This window comes from Acanthaster planci, linkage group LG11 (assembly GCF_054643075.1).
Source record: "Acanthaster planci isolate LZ-2023a linkage group LG11, COTS_SCS, whole genome shotgun sequence".
NCBI classification, from domain to species: domain Eukaryota; kingdom Metazoa; phylum Echinodermata; class Asteroidea; order Valvatida; family Acanthasteridae; genus Acanthaster; species Acanthaster planci.
The window spans coordinates 16,691,699-16,715,172 of NC_141787.1; the positions used below are offsets into that span (position 1 = coordinate 16,691,699).

The following is a 23,474-nucleotide window of genomic DNA, read 5'->3' on the forward strand; positions in this document are numbered from 1 at the left end:
CACAACACACAAGTATCCAAACCTAAACATTTGAGTACATTACTCCAAAAGTTGGAATGAGTTAGTAGCTTGGAAAATCAAAATACTGAAGAGGTGTCTTTCCTCTGTGTAGAATATCCCCTGGAATACCAGGATTTATGATACAATATTTTTTTTTATAAAAATTAAAATATAACTTTATACACCTCAAGGATAATATACATACATATACAAATATGACGTGCAGTTGAGTTTGAACGACTAAATACTCTTCAAACTGGCAACCAACCTGTATATCTGGCACCAACTTAATTCATTTTTCAGCAGGAAAACATAACGAGACACTTTATAAAATTCCAAAGAAATCAAGAAAACCCTGGCAACCGTGACACCCAGATAAGGTCAGAGGTCAAAAGCGGGTGATGCTCTGCAGGAACAGCAAATAGGGAGAAGCAAAAAAAAAGGCAAATTGACCTAGGAAAAAAAATCTCTAATAGGTACAGGAAACAGGAATTTTAGGTGCAGTGGCTGTGCTCGAAGTGATGAAAAAAAACCTTAACCATCATGAATAAATCTGCATAAAATTTCAATAAATCAATCCAAATGTAAGCTCATGAGCCAATGAAGTTACAGTTCCTCCAATTCACATTACTTCTGTCAGGTAACTGGCATGGTTACAACATCTCCAATTTGGGATCACAACAAAAGGATTCAAGAATATTTGCTGTGGTAACACTACAGACTACGATCAATCAAATCATTCATCATAATTCTTTTTTGTTAAGCTATAAGTTCTTAAATCAAGAGCTTGCTCCAAACAGGAGCTGATCCAGAACCACGGGGGGGGGGGAATCTTGATGAATCTTGGAGATTATTTGTTTTGCAGCTCATGTCTCACTTGTTCATGAACTAGATCTCAGATAAATATAACGTTTTGAAACTTATCAAAGTAACTGACAAATGCACATGAAATGAATGCTCATAAAAGATTTCTAGATTCATGGTGTGTCAAAGATACCTCAAGTCCTCGACAGGTTTAACATACTTTATGGTGATTTGAAGGTGAATTTATGAGATTCAATTTTTGAGACAAATCTTTGAATTGGTCATCAGGAGGAGCATGCAGGTAGGGTTGAGGAGAAGCAAGGTGATTGACGAAGTTCACACCTGATGCTACGCAAAGGAATCCTGGGGAAGAAACCATACCCGTGAGAATTACAAACAACAAACACTCAAAGACAACAAATAAACAACTCAAACAATAAAAGGACAAATAACAGGACTGGTTCAGGGGAAAAGGAAAAGTTTATGAACCAAGTTTGCAGGATAATTTATTTTGATTGGAATAATATCTCAAGAAACTCGAAAGATTTGTAATGAGTAGCAAACCACTTTCAAAAAATCTCAGAATTCATTCAATTGATAAAAAGTAACTACAAATACTTGTGCATTCCAAACCATTGGTTTTTTTTTTACAATTATGTACAACCATAAACCTTTCCATCCCTGACTGCTTAAAATGGTATGATCAATATCCAAGTGATTATAAACAAAATATGGAAGATCCCACTGTGGATCCCACTGCGGGTGTGATCTGGTGTTAGATGCTGGTTTGTGATGCCATCTGCCAGTGGAATGATAGAGCAAGAAAATGTAAAGAAATAAGGAAAGAAACTGGGTTGAATAAAATCATTCAATGCAAAATACAGGTGCATATGACTATAACTGAAAAACAATATGTACATTTTCCTGTGACATTAACACAAAGCTGCAGAAAAAAGTCACCAATCATCCAAAATTTTCTCCAGTAAAAATCATTTGTTTGAATCAGGCCAAACTTTACGACAGTGTCTTTTCTGCCATGTGTTATGCACCCGTATTTCCTAACTAAATTAATGTATCACAAAATGATCAATGTTCCACACAAGACCTGACACCAGGTCATTCACAAGTAACAGAGTGAACCAAAACAGAAGAATGATACTCTAGATTCAGTTCATTGGAATGAGCTTGTGACCTGTGATGGTGTTGTGATGGTGTTGTGATGGTGTTGTGATGGTGTTGTGATGGTGTTGTGATGGTCTTGTGGGAGTGGCGACTACAATGCTGCAAATGATACTGCGAAAGTATGATATTCATTGTGAAAAGAAATATCTCAATGAATGCTCTTTCAGCTGTGTGTTCTTAACTGATATCCATGATTTTAATGAGACAAATATCTTACGCTTTTGCAGAGCTACAAAACTAAGCTAAATTGTTCAAAATTTGTGATTCAAGTTAAGATTATGGTTAACAGTTGCTCGAAGCAGCAGTGAAGTGAATGGATGAATTACTCTTTTGTGTTTATTCTCCTGTGAGTGAAAAGAAGTGAGAAAATGAGGAGAATCATGAGAGATGATGAGGCCAACCACCACCTATGATTAGGAGAGAAATAGAATATGAGAAAGATTTGCCTTCTGCCACAGAGGCCTGAAGAAATCCATTGAAATACATTGGAAATCCCTGAAGAACCGGAATGAAAACTTTCCTTGTCAACATCCTTATAATCACAACTATGAAAACCCGTTTGCCATTTAGCTTTGGAGGCTTTGTAACTATTAAATGTTTACCGGCTACAGCAGTGCAAGTTGTTGTTCCATCTGAAAGTTCTTTAGTAAATAAAGAAGTGCCGACCAAGCGACGATGCTTCCAGAAATTGCGGCATTAGATTTTTTAAAAACTGGATGGGTTTAAGGAACAATCTATGCTTAATGACTGAATCAACCAATCGTAAACAGCCCTTTGTGCTAATATGCCTATTCAAAAGTGTTGGAAACTATCATCCAATGACAACAGTGCTTTGTGCCACCTGACAAAGTTGATAAATAAATAAACATTTGAAAATAACTTCAAAACCCACTGTGTAGAGTCATATATAATATAAATTATATTTCAAGAGACTGCTTCATAAAGATGCAACGGACAGCCTGAGCCGTGCCGTAACAAATTATTTGCTCAAAAGCGAAAGGTATTTCAATTTACTACACCACCAAAGAAAACACAGCTAAGACTTAAACATTTGACCATTTGTCAAGTACACAATTTTGACATCCAAGACATTACATCCTGAACAAAGCCTTGCATATATGAACTTTGCAATTAGACAGCTGTTAGTAAGTCGGGAAGATTTTATTTTAATGAAAAAGAACGTTAGTACATGACAGATTGACCGGTTGTTCCTAGTATACCCTCTACAAATCTGAGAACATATCATCAAGAAAGAGCAAGGCTACGAGAGAGGTTACATTCTACCGAGCGAAAAATTTCATGTCAATGAGCGACTTTAAGCATGAAGCTTTCGCTAGACATATACCTCGCGTACGGTCTGTCTGTGGTGAATACCATCCACTGTAGGAATCTGTAATGTAGCCACGTTGCCTTGGGCTCGCATTCTTCGTAGGTACTCCATTCGTTTCTGGTAACGAAGCTGTCATTTTTTCAATGACAAAACAGAGAGAACAAATTTCAAAGTGGTTAAATTTCCAACGTTAAACCATGTTGATTAAATCTGCTCAACAAGAGCTTTTGATGTTTCTATATTAAAAAGCCAGAGATGGCTGCCAGCTGTTGGACTCTGTAAAACTGAAGGTGGATAAAATTCAGTTAATAAGTCACTTTGATAAATCACAGGAAGAAAAAAAAAGAGCAATCCATGTAGAACTAGAAGGCATATTGTTAGAATTCTGCAGCTTCAAACCATCGAGATTATGCATACAGGCAAACATACAATGCAACTCATTACTGAGGCACTTGAAGGACGTAACCTGATCTCATCCATGAGAAACCACGGACAACTTCTAATAGAATGTTTACTTCAGAGTCAGCAACCCCATGAAGGTAAGCTGAAAAGACATTCTCACTACAGCATGCTTGGAAACTGTCAGACAAAATGTAGACTTCAAAGCTAAACAGATAAGTCCAAAGTTATCTCCACTATGCTACCACCAAACTCTACATGTACCATACCGCAACCCACAGTATCAGATAGTATGCGCAAGCCAGTGCACCAATCGAGCATATCTCTTGCCTGACCTAGGCAGTTTCTCCGGTCTCATCAAATGCAACCTGTTCAAACAGGAACGTCGTCATGGCAACACGGGAGGCAGAGCACCAGGATGAGGAAATTAGAACAGCTGCTACAAGCAGACAGGAAAACAGAAGCAGTATGCAACGGGGCCTAGCAAGATCACTGGAAAAATATTGCCAGCAGCCAGATAAAGCAATACTCTTCAATTGGTCACCATTCTCAAATGGGCATGAAGACAGTAAATAAGTTAATTGTTGATAACAGGCTGATGAAATCCAATAATATATGAAATTATTCACAAATGCCCTTGCAATGAGTAGATATAAATGATCCATAGCTGTATGTATTGTCTTGACATTTCTCTTACGCTAGTAAAATCTAAATACTTGTATTCTTACATTTATGCTTTGAGGCCAAAAAATGTATCAGTTTATTTTCTTTGATTTGGATTAAATGACATACAATGCTGCATCTAACTCATTTTTGTCTGGCTTTAATACAAAGCAAGACAGGTATTAAATTTGTAAGAACATGGGAGATGATACCAGAAGTGGTTGTCACAAAAAGGTTGATTTTTCAAAAGCCTACAAAGTGGTTAATTTTAGTGACAGTGCCCAAAATACAAATTCAAACAGTGAATTATTAAGACTCATATCTGGTAGATGACCCCGGTGGCTATATTTTGAACAACTCAAGTTGGGTTATAGTTCACAGCAAACTTAAACCATGTAAGATGAGAATTTAGTGAAGATAACTCCACTTTACATTTCTGAATCTGTTTGTGAAGAGTTTTCTGTAATAAACACTGTTGATGTCCATGTGTGGGTTGGCTCGGTAGTGCTTCTGGAATATTGCGAGCTCCTAAGCAGCGAGGGGTAGGAAGGAAAGGAATAGGGTAAGCACATGCAAATTCATGCAAATTAAATGCAAGAAACTGCAAGCTGAGTGTGAGTTGAAAACAAAAGCAAATGTTCTAATGAATATGAGCAACAAAACAATGCCAAGACATAACAAAAAACAAACAAAAATCCTCAACAAACAAAACAAAAGAAAACAAAAACTAAGCATAGCGAAAATGCTGGCTCTACAGCCATTTAAGTTTCACAAGCGAATTTAAAGGAATAAAATCAATGAATGAACATCCTGATAAACTTTGTAATACTTGAAAATACCTAATAAAGCTTTATCGATTGAATCTTCAAATTTGCCTGAAAAAAGTAATAAAAGTGAGTTGCTTTCTGCAAATGAAACCTGCTGCTTTGTTGAACAACTTTCTACAAGTACAAATAAAAAAAGCAAATAGCCGTGACACTGCAACATAAAACAGCGGGATTTGTGACTTCAAACTTGTTCTTAGCGAAACTTCACAAAATCAAGGTAGGGTGTGGATGAATGGGCCTCAGTAGAAATTTAAGCTTTCCTGGGAACAAAACAAATATCTGAGGTATATTCTGAACAGAATTAAGTTGAGACGGTCAGGATGTACTTGGAATAAATGCAAGATTGACTTCAGTAGGTTAGGGCACTGCAAACCTGTTTCGTGTTTCTGTGGTAAAGTGTCGGTTTGTAAAATGCAGGTTTACAAATTAAAACGTCGCTATTTGTTGGAGATGTTTTGTCGATGCTGCATTGAAGTCTTGAGAATTTTACGACCAAGGCTTCAGCAGAACTCTGCTGTCAATTAAATTTGCATAAATTTGAAAGCCTCCCCAAAACAGAAAAGAATTAAATAAAAGGTGAAATTCAGGGAAAAAATCAATTGACCAAATCAGTGTAAACAATTAACTTTCAGACACCGTCTTGTAAAGACCACGAAAGGCACAGAAGAAGTAGGGAATATTTGGTTAAAAACACAAATGGAATTCTAATACATGAGTAGGCTTTGTTAAATTTTGTTTATTAAATCACTGCAATCGTAAAGCAATGTAGTTTTGAGGTCTGGATTGGTTAAATGTGGAGGGATAAAAACCGTAGACAGTGTTGGACAAAATTTGTGCCAAACTTGTATGGTCAGAAATATATTTACGATGACTTCCATCAGCTGTATGTGTTAAGTAAGAAAAAGCAAAATACTGAGTTTTATTTTACAAGTTTATAGAAGTGCATACAAGCGCGAACAAGCTAAATGATGGTCCAAAGGCAAATATATCAGACACTTTGTGGGAATTTTTCGTTTTGGGCAGAACAAAATAGAAAGCACAAAGGTCTAGCATCAGGGATTGGGGAGAAGATTTGAGATTCACCACTCCAAAACCAGGCTGCTGTGGTGGGTACCAGTCATTTGAATGTTTGACAACTCCTCTTCCTTGCTGTTCATTTTCATACTTCAAAGCGATCCACAGTAAAAAAAAAAAAAAAAGTTGGTTTGCCGAGGGTTTAGGTAGTTATAGGAAGTGAGAGTTGTGGAATTTACATTATCCATGTGTATGAGCCCCAGGTCGGACCAAGAGAGGGCACAATTTACCCAGCAACGGAGGCTCCTTTGGTGGGAACTGAACTTCGCACACTTTACAGTCACGTCACTACCAACAAAATGGACACATCCCGCCAACATGACTCTTTTCAATCGATGAGGGGGTGCTTCTACTCAAGCAGAATACTGTAGCTAAGAAGCCTTCAGCCTGGTTTGGGAATGGTGGGTCACATTTTGTAAAGGGAAGTTGACAAGAGACATAAGTCACCATCACATGACAAAGCAACAATTGGTGATGATGGAAAATGTGAAAAAGCTGAGATTTGACTTTGAAGGTAAACAGTTTGACTTCTGAGTTATAAACAAAGGTGTCTGAAATAAACACCTGGAGAATTGATATCCTGAATCAAATGTGGTGAGATTAAGATAAATGGGCAAATATTCAAGAATTTGTGTGGTGGTATTTCTGAAGGACGAACAGCAAAATGCAGGACAAAGCTAAACAGAAAGAGGATTTTTATGGGAAGGGGGAACATACAAAAGAGAGTAATTCCTTTGTTAATGTTGGCCCTAAATTGTTTGAGTATTACTTCTCTTAGTAAGAGCAACTATTTCCTAGCTGTCTGGTTTCTAGTGTTATCTTACCGTTCTTGCATGACCATCTCTCTGTAGCTTGGCCTTGTATTCTCTCCAAGTCTCGTAGATAAGAAGAGCGGCGTAAATCTTACCAACAGTCAGTTTCTCTCCGATTAGCTCTATCAGGAAAAACAATGAAAGGAATGCCTTTCCAGGGTTGCTGATTATTATTTGATAACTTACGGATGAGTTGAGACACCTTTGGGTTTTTTTTACTTATAGAAGATGACAGAAACAATACTTTAACAGATACATGTATATACTTAACAAGTTTCCGTAACAGACTTCTTGTTTCCTACTTGTCGTACTTCCAATCTTCACATCAAAACAGTTAACCACCATTACACAATCCTGGAGGTGACTTTACATTTCAAATTGGGAAATGCTTAACCCAAATCCAACAATGAATCTGAACATTGTCTTCGAAATAGGAAATGAAATATTTTAAAGTGGTGATGACTTTCATTGGCTATAACTGAATGAAAGCATAAAAACTTGGGCTTGGAGTTTGGGTCCATTTTTGTGCTTACCAGAATCTGGAGGCACCAGCAAATTCAGCTTATCGGCATTCAGATGTGGCCAGAAATTCCCAATAGCCTCCCGTAGCTCCCTGTCATGTCGATCTCTGTCAGCAACTGCAAACAAATCCCAGAAAACATGAGCAAATTCCACAAACTTAGTTCATCCTTTTTGGGGGGGGAGGGGGTCGACTACAAATTTGACAAGGTCAAAGCAGGACATCAACTTACCTTTTCCAATTTTGATGTCTAGAGCTGTGCGTATTAGGGCCATGAGAGTGGTGGTAAAATGCACCGTTTTGTCCTCATCCACAGGCATGTTCATCCGTATCAGACGCTGAAGACAAATGAGATCACAATTTGATATTTATTGGTTTTATTTAATTTTCAGAGACCTTGCTGTAGGAATGTGTTGAAAATAAACTAGAATTCTAGAGAAGAACGCATCAAATATTTAATTATGGTAAGGAGATTATTTAGTAATTCAATGCACAAAAAATACACCTTTTAAAATCAATATTTTCTCATAATAGTCTCTGTTTTAGGTAACGTCATTGTGCAAATGACTGTTCCCAGCAACTCAACTACCCAACTGCTCACTTTGAATTCTCTGATTTTTTTTTTACAGACTGCAATAGAATATCTCATGAAGCTTTGTTTTATTCTGTCTTTAAACAAAACGAACTTCTGTGGAAAAATGGGGGCAAAACATGGCTGGCCTGGTAGGTGCAAATCACGTTGTGTCTAGTTACAGAAGGATGAAGACGGATGAAGTTGAAAAGACGGTTACCTTGTAGGCAATTCTGTAGGGGCAATTACGGCCAAATCCAACAGGTGGTTCCATTGTCCGAAGCATCTCATACATTTCCTTGTAATGCAGACGACCGCTAAAATAAGAAACATTCCAAAGTATGATGCTTATTGGCATTCAAAAGATTTTGTTGAAAGATAACAGACTATTGTTTCAATTTAGGGAACTTTTGGATGGAATGAAAGAAAATTTAGTCCAAGCTTCTGCTGCAAAACTGTGATTCAAGCTCTGTCTTACTGGAAGGCTGAAATTACAATTTTCGGTTGAACAAAGAAAAGTGACCGCTGACCTTCCAAACAAACATTCCAAATGAGCTCTGTAAGTCTGTGTCCGTCATTTTTGAAGTTGTTGATGACTTCTAATGTCAAGATTTGTTACTTGCCATTCCCAATCTTAAGATCTCCACAAGACCTTCACAACACCACCACAAGACCTTCACAACACCATCACAAGACCTTCACAACACCACCACAAGACCTTCACAACACCATCACAAGACCTTCACAACACCATCACAAGACCTTCACAACACCATCACAAGACCCTCACAAGACCTCCGGCCTGAATTAAACTCAAAAATTATTCAGTTGGACTGAAACAAAAGCATTACTTCGTCACTGTTCAGCATAACAGTTACTTGTGTCTGGTCTGGAGTCTGGTTTTATGATGGTCTTGACCATAATACTGCCTTTCCATATTCACCAAATGATTTGTAATTACTAAGCAGCTAGCACTTACGTTCCTACTGGTTCCAACTCTCCCCAGACACGCACATACTCATCCAGATGATGTGCACCCAAGATGGAAGCATCTCGAGTCAAGTAATCAAAGTTGTCCATGATGACTGCTACAAACAGGTTCAGCATCTACAAACAAGCACCGAGTAAGCATAAGCACAAATTTGCTATGGCTGTGGGAAATCTCTTCAGTTTGGGACAAACATCTGGAAACGTTTATGTCAGCACATGTTCTTCTTATAGTCTACAGTTTATCACTGTTAATTTTTGTCCTGTTTCATGTACTCCCTGTAAAAAGCGAACTCATCTTCATTCTCAAAACACGTACAATAATCTTTGGAGTACTTCTCAAGCACAGTGTGGGTTCTAAGATAGTGGCAGTTTCTGTCACAGCCCTGGTGCGATTGTAAGTGCCAGTACAAATTAGGTCAAATCCAATCACTGCGTCACTGTTATTTTCTCCAGTAATGACCTCTAGCATGGGGTCAAGTTGATTTAAATCTTTCCTTTTGTAAGCCCCACCCACTCTTCCATTCAAGATGATGGCAACAATGGTGTGTAGTACAATGATATTTTCCATCTTCATTCCAATCAGGATAGCTAGCCAGTCTACAAAATTCCTAGTACCTAGATCTCTCTGAAAATTACCCACATGATCTGATGCGGATATGTGGCACCACTGTTGCTAGGCACCAGTATTCCACAGCTTCCAAGGCCGCATCCAAATCTGTTGTCTAGAGCTAGGTCTAGGTCTTCACGCCATTGGAAATACAGAAAATAATAGGCAGACAATAGACCTAGCCATAATTCTAGAAGCCCATTATGAACACAGCCTAAATATTGATTGTCAGATTTCAATTTAGCATGGAGACCAAAGATCTCATCACTGCTAAGACACTTAAAGACTCTGGGAACCATTTCTTTTCCTATCCTCACCCCTTAAAGCTCATTTTAACATCTGTTCAACTACTTACAAGGAAGGAAGAGAAGAATATAAAGGAAACAAAGTAGGCAACGGAGAGCGACGATCCACATCCATACTTCTCTTCATCAGTGGCATTGGGTCGAATACTATTAGGGTGACATTCACTTCCTGCTTGGCATGCTAGCATGATACTCTGCCAACTTTCACCCGTAGCACATCTGGAAAAATAGGCAGATTATTTTGGATTTATTGCAATGGCTTTCGGATGCCACTTTATACAGTCTGGTCAACCTTCAATCCCGAATGACAGCACAGGGCTGTTGGCCAGATGATCATTTCCTAGGACAACTAAATATAAAAAAAAAATGATCTAGAGCAGTGGTCAGGTCCATCGCAAGTCATGAGCCAACTCAGACTAGAGCCAAACCAGAAGTTATTCAACTGACTAGTGTCCAAAGCATTCCTTTGTTACTGTCCACCCCATTACTTGTGAGTGGTCTTGAGACTGGTTTTGTCGCTGGACTTGTGATGGACTACACTACTATCCCTACAGTGCTGTAGCTGGGCCCATCACAAGAAAGTCTGGTTACCAATTATAGGATGACAATCCGATACCACTTTCAAAATTCAATAAAATCTTAATATGCACCAACTTGTGATTGGTGAGTAATTTGCTTGTGGAAGATCAGGAACTGACTTATAACTGACGACAAAAAGCCCCCAACCCTCATTTCATTCTTGCCTAGCTCCTTATGTTTAAATCTTTCCCCAATTAATTACGGTAACAAGTAAACTACATACAGTGTAAATATAAATACACCAATTGGATGAAACTGGAAAATATGGAAATGATTAGTGATAAGGTGACGTCAAAGGGTGAAGACAGCCATAGCAAAGAAATGTCATGATAGAGGAAGGGAAAACAGGTGAGTGTGACTCAGAATTGTCTCATCGCTACATAAAATACTACTGAAAAAAAAAGAAAAAGAACAAAGGATGAATGCATGCACCAACGACATTAGACGGGTCTGTTTGATAAAAAAAAATGAGATCAAATACTATCACGAAAGCTTGAAGTAGCTATTGTAAGGTTTACTACAATTTCGAAGCTCGCTACCAAACTTCAATAATACATCATCAGAAAAATCAATCTCACAAGCAAAGTAATTGGAATTATGTAAACATTGAATCTAGCACTACATGCTGATAAAAGATATAAGATGAGTGACAGATACTGCCAATGATTACTGTAGCAATGATACAATTGTACACAAGGACCGCTTTCAAGTGACCTTTCTTTTCTGAATGAGGGAAATTTATCGGATAAGATTTTTCTAGTATGAGGTCACTGACAGATGATACCCAACCAAGTCACAGCTACAATCTGGCCTTGTGTTGGGTACAATTACTCTTGGATTACATAATTTGACACAACCTCACAACATACATCACAAAAACTTCATTTGAGTTTGAGTCATCTGATTTTCATCTAATTTGAGTCATCCGATTGACTCAACTAGTGTCAGAATGAGTTACTCAGGAACACCGACTTGCTTGGACAGAGACTGACACTGAATGCAGAAATGCTCTTGTTTTACCTGAACAACATAATAATTGCGAGGAAGAAATTTGAAAAGTTGTTGTGTCTCGTTATAGCAGTTTCATCATCTATGTTGACGGTTCCAAAAATCTGCGAACATGCAGCAGGAGGATGATGCAAGCAGGGGAAGGAGGAAGAGGTATGATGCAAATAAAGAAGGTAAAATGAAATGAATGAAATGCATTGAGGATGAAAAATGAATTTTTGATGGAAGGGTGATAAAGACTCACTCATTGCCATGGTTACTGAGAAATTCTTTACAAATGAAAGTGAAGTAATAATTGACAGGAGATAAAGATGGTGATGCAAAATCTAGATGAGAAAAATGATTTCAGTTTGCGACTTCAAAATCAAATAAACTTTAAGAAATTGGCCTGTGCGACTTAAACATCCTTGTACAACTTCATCACAGATACCCAAATTGTCTTTGAGACACACAAGAGTAATGACATTGTTATTCTCAACCAAAGCAAACACCATGGCAACAAAGAGAACCTAGTTCAACCATTCCACACAAAAGCAAACCCTGTGATGGATGACATCCGAGCAGTTCTACCTGAAGAGTAGAAGCAGACCCATTAAGAAGTTGCCGAAGTTGTTGTGTCGATTGATCTGGCTATCGTCGTCAAGGGTGTTTATATTACCGAATACCTGCAAAGAGAGAGTGGCAGATCCCCCGACAAACACCCAGGGAGATACAGTCATATGCTTAAACATTCTTGTGTCAAAAAGTCGTCCCAGCGTCTGCTCAGCAATGCACAGGCCTTACAAATGTTGACTTTTAAAGTTATCTCACATGCATTCCTTTCTTCTTTTGAAATAGCCAAACCCAGCTAAACTGATTCGGGAGTAACTATGGCTCGATGTTGCCTCCAAGTTGTTTTAAGCCAAACATACAGTCATATCTGTGTTCACCAACACACAAGAAAAACAAACCACTGATAATCACATCTAAGTCCTGATGATGCCACATTTTGTTGCTTTGAGTGCTTTCCTATTTCACTGAACTATGGCCCTCCCACTGGCTCCATAGGAAAACTGCACACTTAAACAACGTACGACCTCAGAGAAGTCCTACTGGATCATTATATTCACAAGAATCAACAGTTTAGAATACAGAGAGTCAAATCTGCCTCTTAATCTGAACAGTGGGAGTACATCTTGAGTTGAAAACAGCCCCTTCTGTAGCCAGTAAGAACTTACCTGCATGCCTATGATTGCATAGATGAAGAACAGCATGAAGGTGAGAAGACAAACCCACGGTAGAGACTGCAGAGAACAGAAAATGGTCAGTGCATTGAGTGAGAATATAACAAAATCAAGGTGAGAAGACGGACCCACGGTAGAGACTGCAGAGAACGGAAAATGGTCAGTGCATTGAGTGAGAATATAACAAAATCAAGGTGAGAAGACGGACCCACGGTAGAGACTGCAGAGAACGGAAAATGGTCAGTGCATTGAGTGAGAATATAACAAAATCAAGGTGAGAAGACGGACCCACGGTAGAGACTGCAGAGAACGGAAAATGGTCAGTGCATTGAGTGACAAAATAACAAAATCAAGGTGAGAAGACGGACCCACGATAGAGACTGCAGAGAACGGAAAATGGTCAGTGCATTGAGTGAGAATATAACAAAATCAAGGTGAGAAGACGGAACCACGGTAGAGACTGCAGAGAACGGAAAATGGTCAGTGCATTGAGTGAGAATATAACAAAATCAAGGTGAGAAGACGGAACCACGGTAGAGACTGCAGAGAACGGAAAATGGTCAGTGCATTGAGTGAGAATATAACAAAATCAAGGTGAGAAGACAGACCCACGGTAGAAAATGGTATAGTGAGAACATTGTTAATGAAAAATGACTGGTTTTAAACCCGCTCTCTGAATCTTGCATCCGGGGCTAGGTTTGCCAATAAGAAGTACGTGGACATTGACATAGCTATTATAACTCAATAAAAACAGGGGCAAATTTCATAGAGCTGTTTAAGCACAAAATTTGCTTCAGAGTAAAAAAAATCTTGCTTAAAAAACAAAGGACACCAGCTAAAACTCTATTTGATTGTCATGCTTACCAAAAGACAGCTAAATACCATTCCAAAACAGTATACATCATATCTAATTTTGGCTGGTAACCTAATTTATCAAGCAAGGTTTTTTTGCACTTAGGCAAATTCTGTGCTTAAGCAGCTCTATGAAATTGGCCCCTGGTCTGGTACCCTGCCATCATTGTGATAGGGTGTTTTCAACAGTACTTTGTAGCCCACTCTGGGCTCAACTGTGAATTCAACTCATTTCTCGTCTGTGTACTTCTGTACCATGATTTCCAAATTCTGTTCGGATGACAGGAAGTGCAAAATGTGATTATTACATGAAAAGATTCAGTAGACTTTGTGAACACCGACTACTATCAGTGCATAAAGGTTGGATTAGGGTACGGGAAAGACAGAACCCTATTTCTTGGTGGCATTTTTGGTAAGCAGAAAATGCTATTCTGAGCATATTTCAAAAGTTAGTAAAGAGCTGTGGCTTGTGTATAAGAGCTCCTCTCATAAAAAGGAATTGAAGGAATCATGATTGACTTTTGTACTTTTTGCTGTAACCTCACAAAGAACACCGCAAGAGTAGTTCTAGCATTAGACTCTGTAATGCTATCACTTATCGTCTGTACGTTCACCACTTGTTGATGGGCTTTTTTTGGTGGAATGTTTTTGACTTTTGAAAAAGGCAATATATGGTGGCCAACTTGTGATGTACAGCCAAACGTTAAAAATTCTGCTTCGTAAAAGTCCTTTGGATGACATTTTCTTCAACACTGCAAGGCATGCCAGTGAAGTGATGTTTGCTGTAAAAACAGGCCATGCAGAGTGTCCAAGACACATCATCTGCATTCTGACACCCATCAGCCTTGGCAGTGAATACAGAGAGCCAGATTGTGTTTACACCTGTTCCAGCGTGAAGAAGTTAAACGGCACCATCAATAGTTCATGCACAGAGCAGATACGTGATGATCAAATGCTTAGCTGTGACAGCAAACAGCCTTACCTTGAAAGACTGAACGAACGTCCAGAGCAGGATTCGAATGGAGGAACCCTGGCGTAGAAGTTTGATCAACCGAGCTGCTCGGAAGAGCCTCAAAACACTGAGATTGATGAAATCGTCCTGACAAGGGAAAGAAATGAAACAAAACAAAATCGCGTACATCTGTCTTCTGGAGGGTCTGGTAACCCAACAAGAGGATGGATGGATGGAATTCACGCCATACTTACAACCTACAAAGGGGAAAAAAATAAGAGACAGAAACAAGAAAACCCAAATATTACATGAGCATGCACAGGAACATGGGGCATTGGTAATAAAAACAGAAATGTGTACCTACCAAAAAAAAAAAAAGCAAAGATGGGGGTAGCAATAACCAGGGGCGGATCAAGGGTAAACAGGGGGTGGGAGAATTATGTAAGGAACAGTCTTACAGAAAAGGCTGCAAGAAAACACTGAGGGGGTTACCAGAAAAATGATTTGGGGGTTGATTCTATTTTTAAACCCTAAGGTGGAGGGGGGATACACGTTGGAAAAGGCATATGCTGAAATTACCTTTGTTTCCTCTGGATCCGACACTGATAATGTAGCAGCGCAAGGTTGGGAACTTGACCTAAAATTCGTTCTGCTTTTACTAACTGTAGAACAGTGGCTATGCACTATTTCTGACAGTGATGCCTCAGAGGAGCTTTAGAAGTCTTGTCAAGTATCCCATCATGCATTGTTACCTATAACTCTAACCCCATCTTTGCATTCAGCAAACTATCCATGAGTGGCCTGAACACACCTTGGTAATTCACATCAGTTTCTAAAAACAAACTTTATCTCTGACCAACATGTCAAAAATTGTTTTTGTCCGTTTACAAACATACATTAAACCTGGTCAAGTCTTAAATTCTAAATACAAGGATCTGCAGACCATTTGTGCCCACTAAGGACATGTTTTGCCCCAGTGCAAGGATATTTTCGGATCTCGGGTCTTCAGTTCATTTGACAGTTCATTTGGCCGTTACCTTAGCAACAGAATAAACAGCACTCATGCAATGCAAGCAACAACTGAAATCAGCATTTCTGAAGTGTTTCATGTTAGCCTTAATCGTAAAAGCATATGGTTGTCATTTTTTCCTGGTAGCAAGGTAACTGGTCATGCAAATGCTCAACTACCAATCAGTCGAAAAGGTTGAATCAATTGACTTCATGTAATAAGGTTAGGTATGAGAAATATGAACAAGTTGATTGGAATGCATGTCAAATGTGATACAATTCTGTATTGTAATCATACTACATGTAGTTTACCTTTGTCCTTGCATTTTTGCTTTGTTTTTCAGAATACAGATCACAAACCCAGGCTTGGGAATAAAGGTTGTAGGGCTTAGATTTGGAAATTAATCCTTTCTTTGGGATTTAAGATTTAAGGTTTGGGCTTGGGAATAACGGTTGTAGGGCTTAGATTTGGAAATCAATCCTTTCTTTGGGATTTAAGATTTAAGGTTTGGGCTTGGGAATAAAGGTTGTAGAGCTTAGATTTGGAAATTAATCCTTTCTTTGGGATTTAAGATTTGGGCTTGGGAATAAAGGTTGTAGGGCTTAGATTTGGAAATCAATCCTTTCTTTGGGATTTAAGATTTAAGGTTTGGGCTTGGGAATAAAGGTTGTAGAGCTTAGATTTGGAAATCAATCTTTTCTTTGGGATTTAAGATTTAAGGTTTGGGCTTGGGAATAATGGTTGTAGGGCTTAGATTTGGAAATCAATCCTTTCTTTGGGATTTAAGATTTAAGGTTTGGGCTTGGGAATAAAGGTTGTAGAGCTTTCTTTGGGATTTAAGAGGGGCTGGTTTGTTACTTACGCCAACTTCTGAGATGATAGCATCTGCGATGCTCCCGATGACCGTGATAAAGTCAAATGTGTTCCAGGAAACCCTGAAATAATTCTGTTAAAAGTTATAGTTGAGCATTATTAGAATGTTCCAGTCTTTCACAAGGTAAAGTACAGAATGGAAAACTTAATGGTTCATTTTCAGGTAAACAAGTTTGACAATATTTTGATAACCAAATAATTTATGTAGACTTAAACTCTATATATCTAAAATGTAGCAAAAGATTTGTTCTACTTTTGGGTGGTAAAACTGAAGAGCAAATTTATTTGAAACATTAGAAATCGTTTTGGCAAAAGACAAAACAAATACAAAAATAATGCATGATCATCTGCTTAAAGAGGAAAATATGTTGAAGTGAAATAATCTTTAATGTACAGCTCAAAATAAAAATGCTGACAAAAAATAAATCATGATGCAATATTGGTGAAATAAAGCTTTGCATATGATGTGGAATCTGAAATTCAAAAATTACCGTGCATATGCATAGTGGCAAATTTGCATGCAAATCAGCCAACTTTGGAGGGGTTTTTGATAAAGATAAGAAGTTTTGGGGGAAATATAACAGGTTGCTTGCAATATAAATATAAAGTATATAAATAGAATGAGAAAAAAATTAAGCAGAGAAGAGCCAAACTATTGATCTTGGAAACTGACAGAACTGTTACATGTACAAGTCATGCATTTGTTTGTCTTTAAAGAAATTGAAAGTTCTAGCTTTCTTTGATAACTATGATAGCTTTTCATCTTTTCAGAATAGCTTTGTTGAATGACACCAAGCACTGCTATTGCCAATATGCATTACCAGTAGAGGGCGCTCTGCATGGATCAATCTGGGTAGTTATGCTAATTACGCTCTTTCATGGACACACTGACATTTCTTCATTTTTTTCTTCTCTCCTCGGGTATTTATAATTGATTAGGCATCAGAATTGGCTGACAGAAACCATTCAGATTCAGTTTAGAAAGGTATGTTTGTACAGACTAAAGACTTGTTTCCTGAAATGCCAAGCATACATTTTGCAAACAAAAAACTTCACAAAGACCATAAATAGTAAGCACAATCACATTTATTCAAGACTGAGCCACAGCAAGAGCATGTTCATGTGCAAGCAAACAAAAGATCAGCCTGAATTTACTTCTCCAAATAGTAAACTTTTCTGGGGGGTACAGTACTGAACTTGGCTCAAGAAGTTCAACCCATGCCTCGTTTGAGATCTGTTTGACATAGATTTTCCTTTTTTTCTTCGAGTACAATTCGTGTTATCACTGAAAATGGCCATGTGGAAGGCCACAGGTCTCCTGTCAAAGTTGACTTTCTAAGGAGATTTTAAATCTGAGGAATGGTAGAACACCAGTCAAGACAGCTAAAGCGCCCTCAACTGGTAATGCATATGGGCTCGAAAGAATAAGAAATGAGAAGCTGGGATGTACCTTGGGCCCATACGCAATAAGCTTTAAGATGGCTTCAATCGAGAACAGGACCGTGAAGGCGATATTGAGGTAGGTTAAGATATCAACATACTCCTGGGATGCTTTGTATTTCTTTGACAGTGAAAATGAAGGTGGAAGGCATGGAAATTGGGAAGGAGCAAAAGAAGACCCAAAAGTTGAAGGATTTGAAGGGATATGGAAGAGAGAAAACAAACCAAAGCTGTTGTTTTGCCATGAAAATGAATCATATACATGCATGGGGTCATTCAGGGAAGTTTCTCTCACAGGAATTTATGGCGACAAAGGTGGGTCAAGAGACAAATTGTGCAGAAACATGGTCGGGAATAATGCAGTCCTTTTGGCCGGAATACTTTCATGACAGACTTAATGCTGGTCACTTCATTCTTCCATACTGTCAATTACTGAACTTAACGACTGAAAATATCCTAATTCCCAGTATTTCATGGACGCCATAAATGTTGAGAAACATTCCCTTTAAATGCCCCTCTATGATAAAATCAAACCAACAATGATGTGGTAGCATGCTATGAATAGACAATCACAAAGCCAGCAGAGCTGAGAAGCACGTGTCCAACTCAAGATGACAAGCCTTTGAGAGATGTTGGAGACAGATGCCGATGAACGTTTATTTCTTACCCTTGGCCCAAAGCCAATCAACTTCAGAATAGCCTCAATTGTGAACAGGACAGTGAAGGCTATATTCAAGTACTTCAACGTGTCCAAGTAGGTTTGTTCTGCCTTGTATGTCTATGTTCAGGAACAAGACATGAGACATTATACGCAGCTGGAGTTAGTACTGGGTAGATTTTGTGCTATAGTGAATTTACCACTCCTGTTATGCCCAAATTACTGAACACAGGTAATTTTCAAAGTCCCTATGCAAGGCAGCGAATGGTGTTTATGTTGGACACAAATAGAAATGTACTTGGCCCCCTTGCATGCCTTCAAAACTCCATCTGCTTTGTTTGTAACTGATCTTGTAAATGGAATTTTGAGATGTTTTAATCTTGCCTTGGTTCGACTATATCAGAAAACATCATTCTGATATAAACAAAAGAAATTTTTTGCATATTAATTAATGCAAACTCCCTTCAAGTTGAGCAGAATGTTTGTATTTATTGAACAAGCCACTGTCACTTGCAAAATCAACCTGCAAAATAAGGAAACGTATGGTAAATCTCTTGCTTGACAAAAACACTTGAATTCGATTGCAACTGGCAAAGTTTAACGTCTAACCATGAAAGCTGGTCTTGGTGAACTTGGCAATTTACAATTGCCTAAATTAAACCACTCGTGTGGGTTTAAATCCAAAGCAATTACTGCTTAATGATGGGATTAACCAGTATCGTAAACTAGTAAACTAGAAACCTATTTATGGTTTGGATCATCTTCACAATTTCAAATCTCACACTTTAAAGCTCTGAGTCTTACAGTTTTAAGTCAGTAAGAATGTCTGTCTGTCAGGCTGTCTGTCTGTCTGTCTGTGTCACTATCTCTGGTCTGCTTTTTGTTGGGGGGGGGCATCATCTGATTAGTCAGTTTGACTGTTTGTGTATGGATACAGTACCTTCATCATCAGGGCAATGGTGTTCAAAGCGATGAGGGACATAATGAAATATTCAAATGGCTGCGACACCACCAACTTCCAGATTTTGTACTTGACAGAGTTCTTGTCTTTTGGCACAAAGCCGTCCGTGGGCTTGGCATGAATACAAAACTCCATGCATTGTTTCTAAGGAGAAAATGTGAGACGTACTGCATCAGAAGGAAGTTTTGGAGATGATCTAGATAGCTAGTCTACATGATGGATGGTACACACCTATCATCACTCATAACATTCCACTCATATTAAAAGTAATATTTGCTAATGGTTCTCAAAGAACCTGCCAAAGGAATGTCACAGAGTTGCTTGCCTGTGACTTACATCTGTGAAGTTGTGTTCCGGACAACTCAGACCCAGAAAGACAACCACTATTAAAGTAATATTACAAGGATTTCAGTAGACTTTGTAAGAAAGTTTCAGGCGTCCAGGTCTTTGAGTTAGACTGCAACGTCTGGAAGACTTTTCAACTAGACTTACTTGATTCTTGTCAATCTCTCCATCTTGGACATCCTGGTCTCCTTGCTCTTGAAAGGTGATGATGATTAACGCCACGAAGATGTTCAGGAAGAAGAAGGGGAAGATGATGAAGTAGACGACATAGAAGAGTGCCATCTGGAGGTTGTTATATGGCTCTGGGCCTCGACCTTCTTCCGTGGCATCGATAGAGTGTTTCAAGACACTAAGAGGGAAAGAGCAAGAATTTGGATTGTTTGGGGGTCCGCTCTTTGGCCAGTTTAGAGCTAGTTTTGCAGTGACAATGTTGTTACTTAAAAAAATCATATCAATACCTTCTATTACAACTTTTTATATTGGCACGAAATAGTACTCAGAGTTTAAATACAGTAAAAAGTAACCACACAAGCTGAAAAAGTAATTTGCGACTTTTTTTTGTTTTACTTATTAAAGTTCAGTGAGCAAAGTTCAAAAGTGAGAGAAAAGTTTGTCCAGCTTTGTTATTTTGCATCCCATACTTAGCATGCAGGATGAAATATGTTTATTTTCCCCCAACGTCAACAATTCTCCTGAGATTACTGAGAATGGGGAATAGGCAAATTACAAAATAAGACGATTTTTGTCATTTTTCTCTGGAGTGGCACTTTTGTTTTATTTACTCACTCAGGCCATCCTTCGCCGGTGGAAACCGTGAAGAGTGTAAGTAGAGCTGAACCAACATTGTCATAGTTGAAAGGGTACAACTGCCACTCTCTCTTCTCAATTTTCGTTATCTGGTCTCCGGTGTAGAGAAAGTAGTTACCCCTGAATCAAAAGACAGATAAATCGTTGAACAGTCACAAACACAACTTTGAAACCCCACCCCCCAAAAAATTTTTTTAAAAGTGATCATCATTTTTCAAGACTGTTTTAATCAGAAATTGCTTTCTTTCATACCTAACCAAAATTCAGGACTAGAAATTGGCATTCCAGTTATTCTAACTTCTCACAAAGTCTCCATCTCAAGCGTTTCTTTATGAGTGACTCTATTTAGATAAAAAGTTGGATTTGGTTTCTGGACATGTTTTCAGATAGCTGAATTGGTGATTATTGAACTTCTTTCAAATCTTTGGCTGAATGAAAGGATATTATCAGGTAGTTTTCACTTACACAAGCTACAGAAAACTTCAGTTTTTATCCCTCCAAAAAAAAAGAAAAGTTAAGACCGAACATGAGTGAACTACTTTGGAATTCATAAATGCAAGGAAGGAACTTCAAAGACTTGTTTTGGGCATGGTTACTTACATGCACTCATCCTGTGTGTGTTTTGAGGGATCTGTGCAGTGATAGAATCGACCCTTGTAGAGTTGGACTCCGATGACAGAGAAGATGAACATGAAGAGACCGTAGACGACAGCAATGTTGGTAACATTCTTGACAGAGTTCACTACACAGTCAAACACAGCCTAGGGAGGCGGCATGGTGTCAACAAAGAAAAAGATTACAAATCTCAGTGTTTTTCTCAATGCAAGAGTGGATTTGAGGTTGAACTTGATGGTTCAAGACTCTTGTCCCTGTACGTCAAACATTCCTCAGTAAACGTGTGCACTAAAACAAGAACTCAAGCGGTCAGATCAATAAACAATAAGAAAACATGTTGGTTTGTAAATTCTTCACTTTGGCACATGTAAGTCCAACCTAGATATCTTAACTGGATATTAGATAACCTCCAAATAAAATGGACTGCGGTCTCCAAGACTTAGCCTTGACAACTCTAGGAGCCCCGAGCAGGACCAATAGAGGTTCCTTTGGTGGGAACTATACTTTGCTGGTTCGTGAATGACGATGAGATGGATGCATTCCGGTCACATCGCTACCAACCAAATGAACACACCCCATCAACATGGCTTTTTTTCAGCCAATGAGGAAGTGCTTCCTTTCAAGGTAGATAGACCAGACTCACCTTGAGCTTGGGTACCCTCTTGATAGTTTTGAGGGGTCGAAGCACTCGAAACACCCTGAGGGCCTTGATGGTGTTTAGGTTCTTACTGGCACCTGAGCTCCCACTATCCCCTTGCCTACAGTTGAGAAAAAAATTCAAGTAATGTTCGGCCAAGTTCAGGAACAAAAAAAACGAAGAAACGAAAGTAACAATATAAAAGACTGCTAGAGAACTTGATGGTCACAGAGTAACAGATTCAGTTCAGAGTAATATCAAGAGCAAGCCAGACTTGGTCTGCATTCTTCCACAATGTCATGCAACTTACGATTGGGTGACACCAAAGGCAACCAAAGCACAAATCACAACCGTGGAATCGAGGATGTTCCAGAAATCTCGACAGTAGGATCCTTTATGGAACAGCAAACCCATATCAATGATCTTGAGTATCATCTCAATGGTGAAGATGGTGGTGAACGCATAGTCAAAATATTCCAGAACCTTAAGGGAGAAAAATGAAGGCAATGGGGCATGGAAAGTCACTTTGGAAATCTGTTTTCTCCCAATGTTGGCCAACTCAGAGTGTTTTTACTCTGAGGGAAACAATTCAGATGTCACAAAACCCAATTGTTTCAGGTAACTTTATCAAAAACAGAGATATAACATGAAAGCCTACACAGACGTGTTTCCCAAGAAATGTGACTTTTCAATACAAATAATACAATAACAGTTTATTCATCCAATTAAGATAAAAAGGAAAATTTACACAGGTTGTTTTCATACAAGTTAGAACTAAATACACAGAAAAGACAAAGCAAACCATTTAACATCTAACAGCAATGCATATTGTAGATCAATTAACACAAATTATATATCAAAGAGATTAAAAAGAGGGATGGGGTGAAATGGCAGAGAGACATTGTACGAGTCTATAAAAAAAATGAATAAACAACACAGTATGGGTGAATGGGTACATGTGTTGGGGGAAAAGGGAATAGCGAGGGGAGGGGAAAAACAAAGACAGGGGAAAAGGGAATAGCTAGGGGAGGGAAAAACCAAGACAGGGGAAAAGGGAATAGCGAGGGGAGGGGAAAAACAAAGACAGGGGGAAAAAAAAAATAGCGAGGGGAGGGGAAAAACAAAGACAGGGAGAAAAGGGAATAGCGAGGGGAGGGGAAAAACAAAGACAGGGGGAAAAAGGGAATAGCGAGGGGAGGGGAAAACAAAGACAGGGAGAAAAGGGAATAGCGAGGGGAGGGGAAAAACAAAGACAGGGGAAAAGGGAATAGCGAGGGGAGGGGAAAAACAAAGACAGGGAGAAAAGGGAATAGCGAGGGGAGGGGAAAAACAAAGACAGGGGGAAAAGGGAATAGCTAGGGGAGGGGAAAAACAAAGACGGGGGAAAAAGGGAATAGCGAGGGGAGGGGAAAAACAAAGACAGGGGAAAAA

The 23,474-nt window shown here is 38.7% G+C and overlaps 1 protein-coding gene across 21 annotated transcripts in view; it reads right to left on the bottom strand.

Moving 5' to 3' along the window:
- LOC110976375 (voltage-dependent calcium channel type A subunit alpha-1-like) overlaps window positions 1–23,474 on the bottom strand; it is a 160,910-nt gene that overhangs the window by 28,457 nt on the left and 108,979 nt on the right. For 17 of the 21 annotated variants that reach the window (XM_087143283.1, XM_087143282.1, XM_087143289.1 and 14 more), the window contains 18 exons: window positions 22,354–22,526; window positions 22,050–22,164; window positions 21,392–21,552; window positions 20,771–20,911; window positions 20,132–20,333; window positions 19,619–19,783; window positions 18,688–18,798; window positions 16,570–16,653; window positions 14,729–14,845; window positions 12,889–12,954; window positions 12,242–12,336; window positions 10,135–10,303; window positions 9,162–9,289; window positions 8,403–8,499; window positions 7,844–7,949; window positions 7,625–7,729; window positions 7,104–7,213; window positions 3,332–3,445 (listed from right to left, as the gene is read on the bottom strand). In XM_087143283.1, coding sequence (XP_086999409.1) covers window positions 3,332–3,445; window positions 7,104–7,213; window positions 7,625–7,729; window positions 7,844–7,949; window positions 8,403–8,499; window positions 9,162–9,289; window positions 10,135–10,303; window positions 12,242–12,336; window positions 12,889–12,954; window positions 14,729–14,845; window positions 16,570–16,653; window positions 18,688–18,798; window positions 19,619–19,783; window positions 20,132–20,333; window positions 20,771–20,911; window positions 21,392–21,552; window positions 22,050–22,164; window positions 22,354–22,526 — 2,259 coding nt within the window. Of the gene's footprint in view, window positions 1–3,331; window positions 3,446–4,810; window positions 4,907–6,071; window positions 6,087–7,103; window positions 7,214–7,624; window positions 7,730–7,843; window positions 7,950–8,402; window positions 8,500–9,161; window positions 9,290–10,134; window positions 10,304–12,241; window positions 12,337–12,888; window positions 12,955–14,728; window positions 14,846–16,569; window positions 16,654–18,030; window positions 18,142–18,687; window positions 18,799–19,618; window positions 19,784–20,131; window positions 20,334–20,770; window positions 20,912–21,391; window positions 21,553–22,049; window positions 22,165–22,353; window positions 22,527–23,474 lie in introns of all 21 variants that reach the window. The other 4 variants (XM_087143286.1, XM_087143285.1, XM_087143281.1 and 1 more) reach the window with 3 other exon arrangements.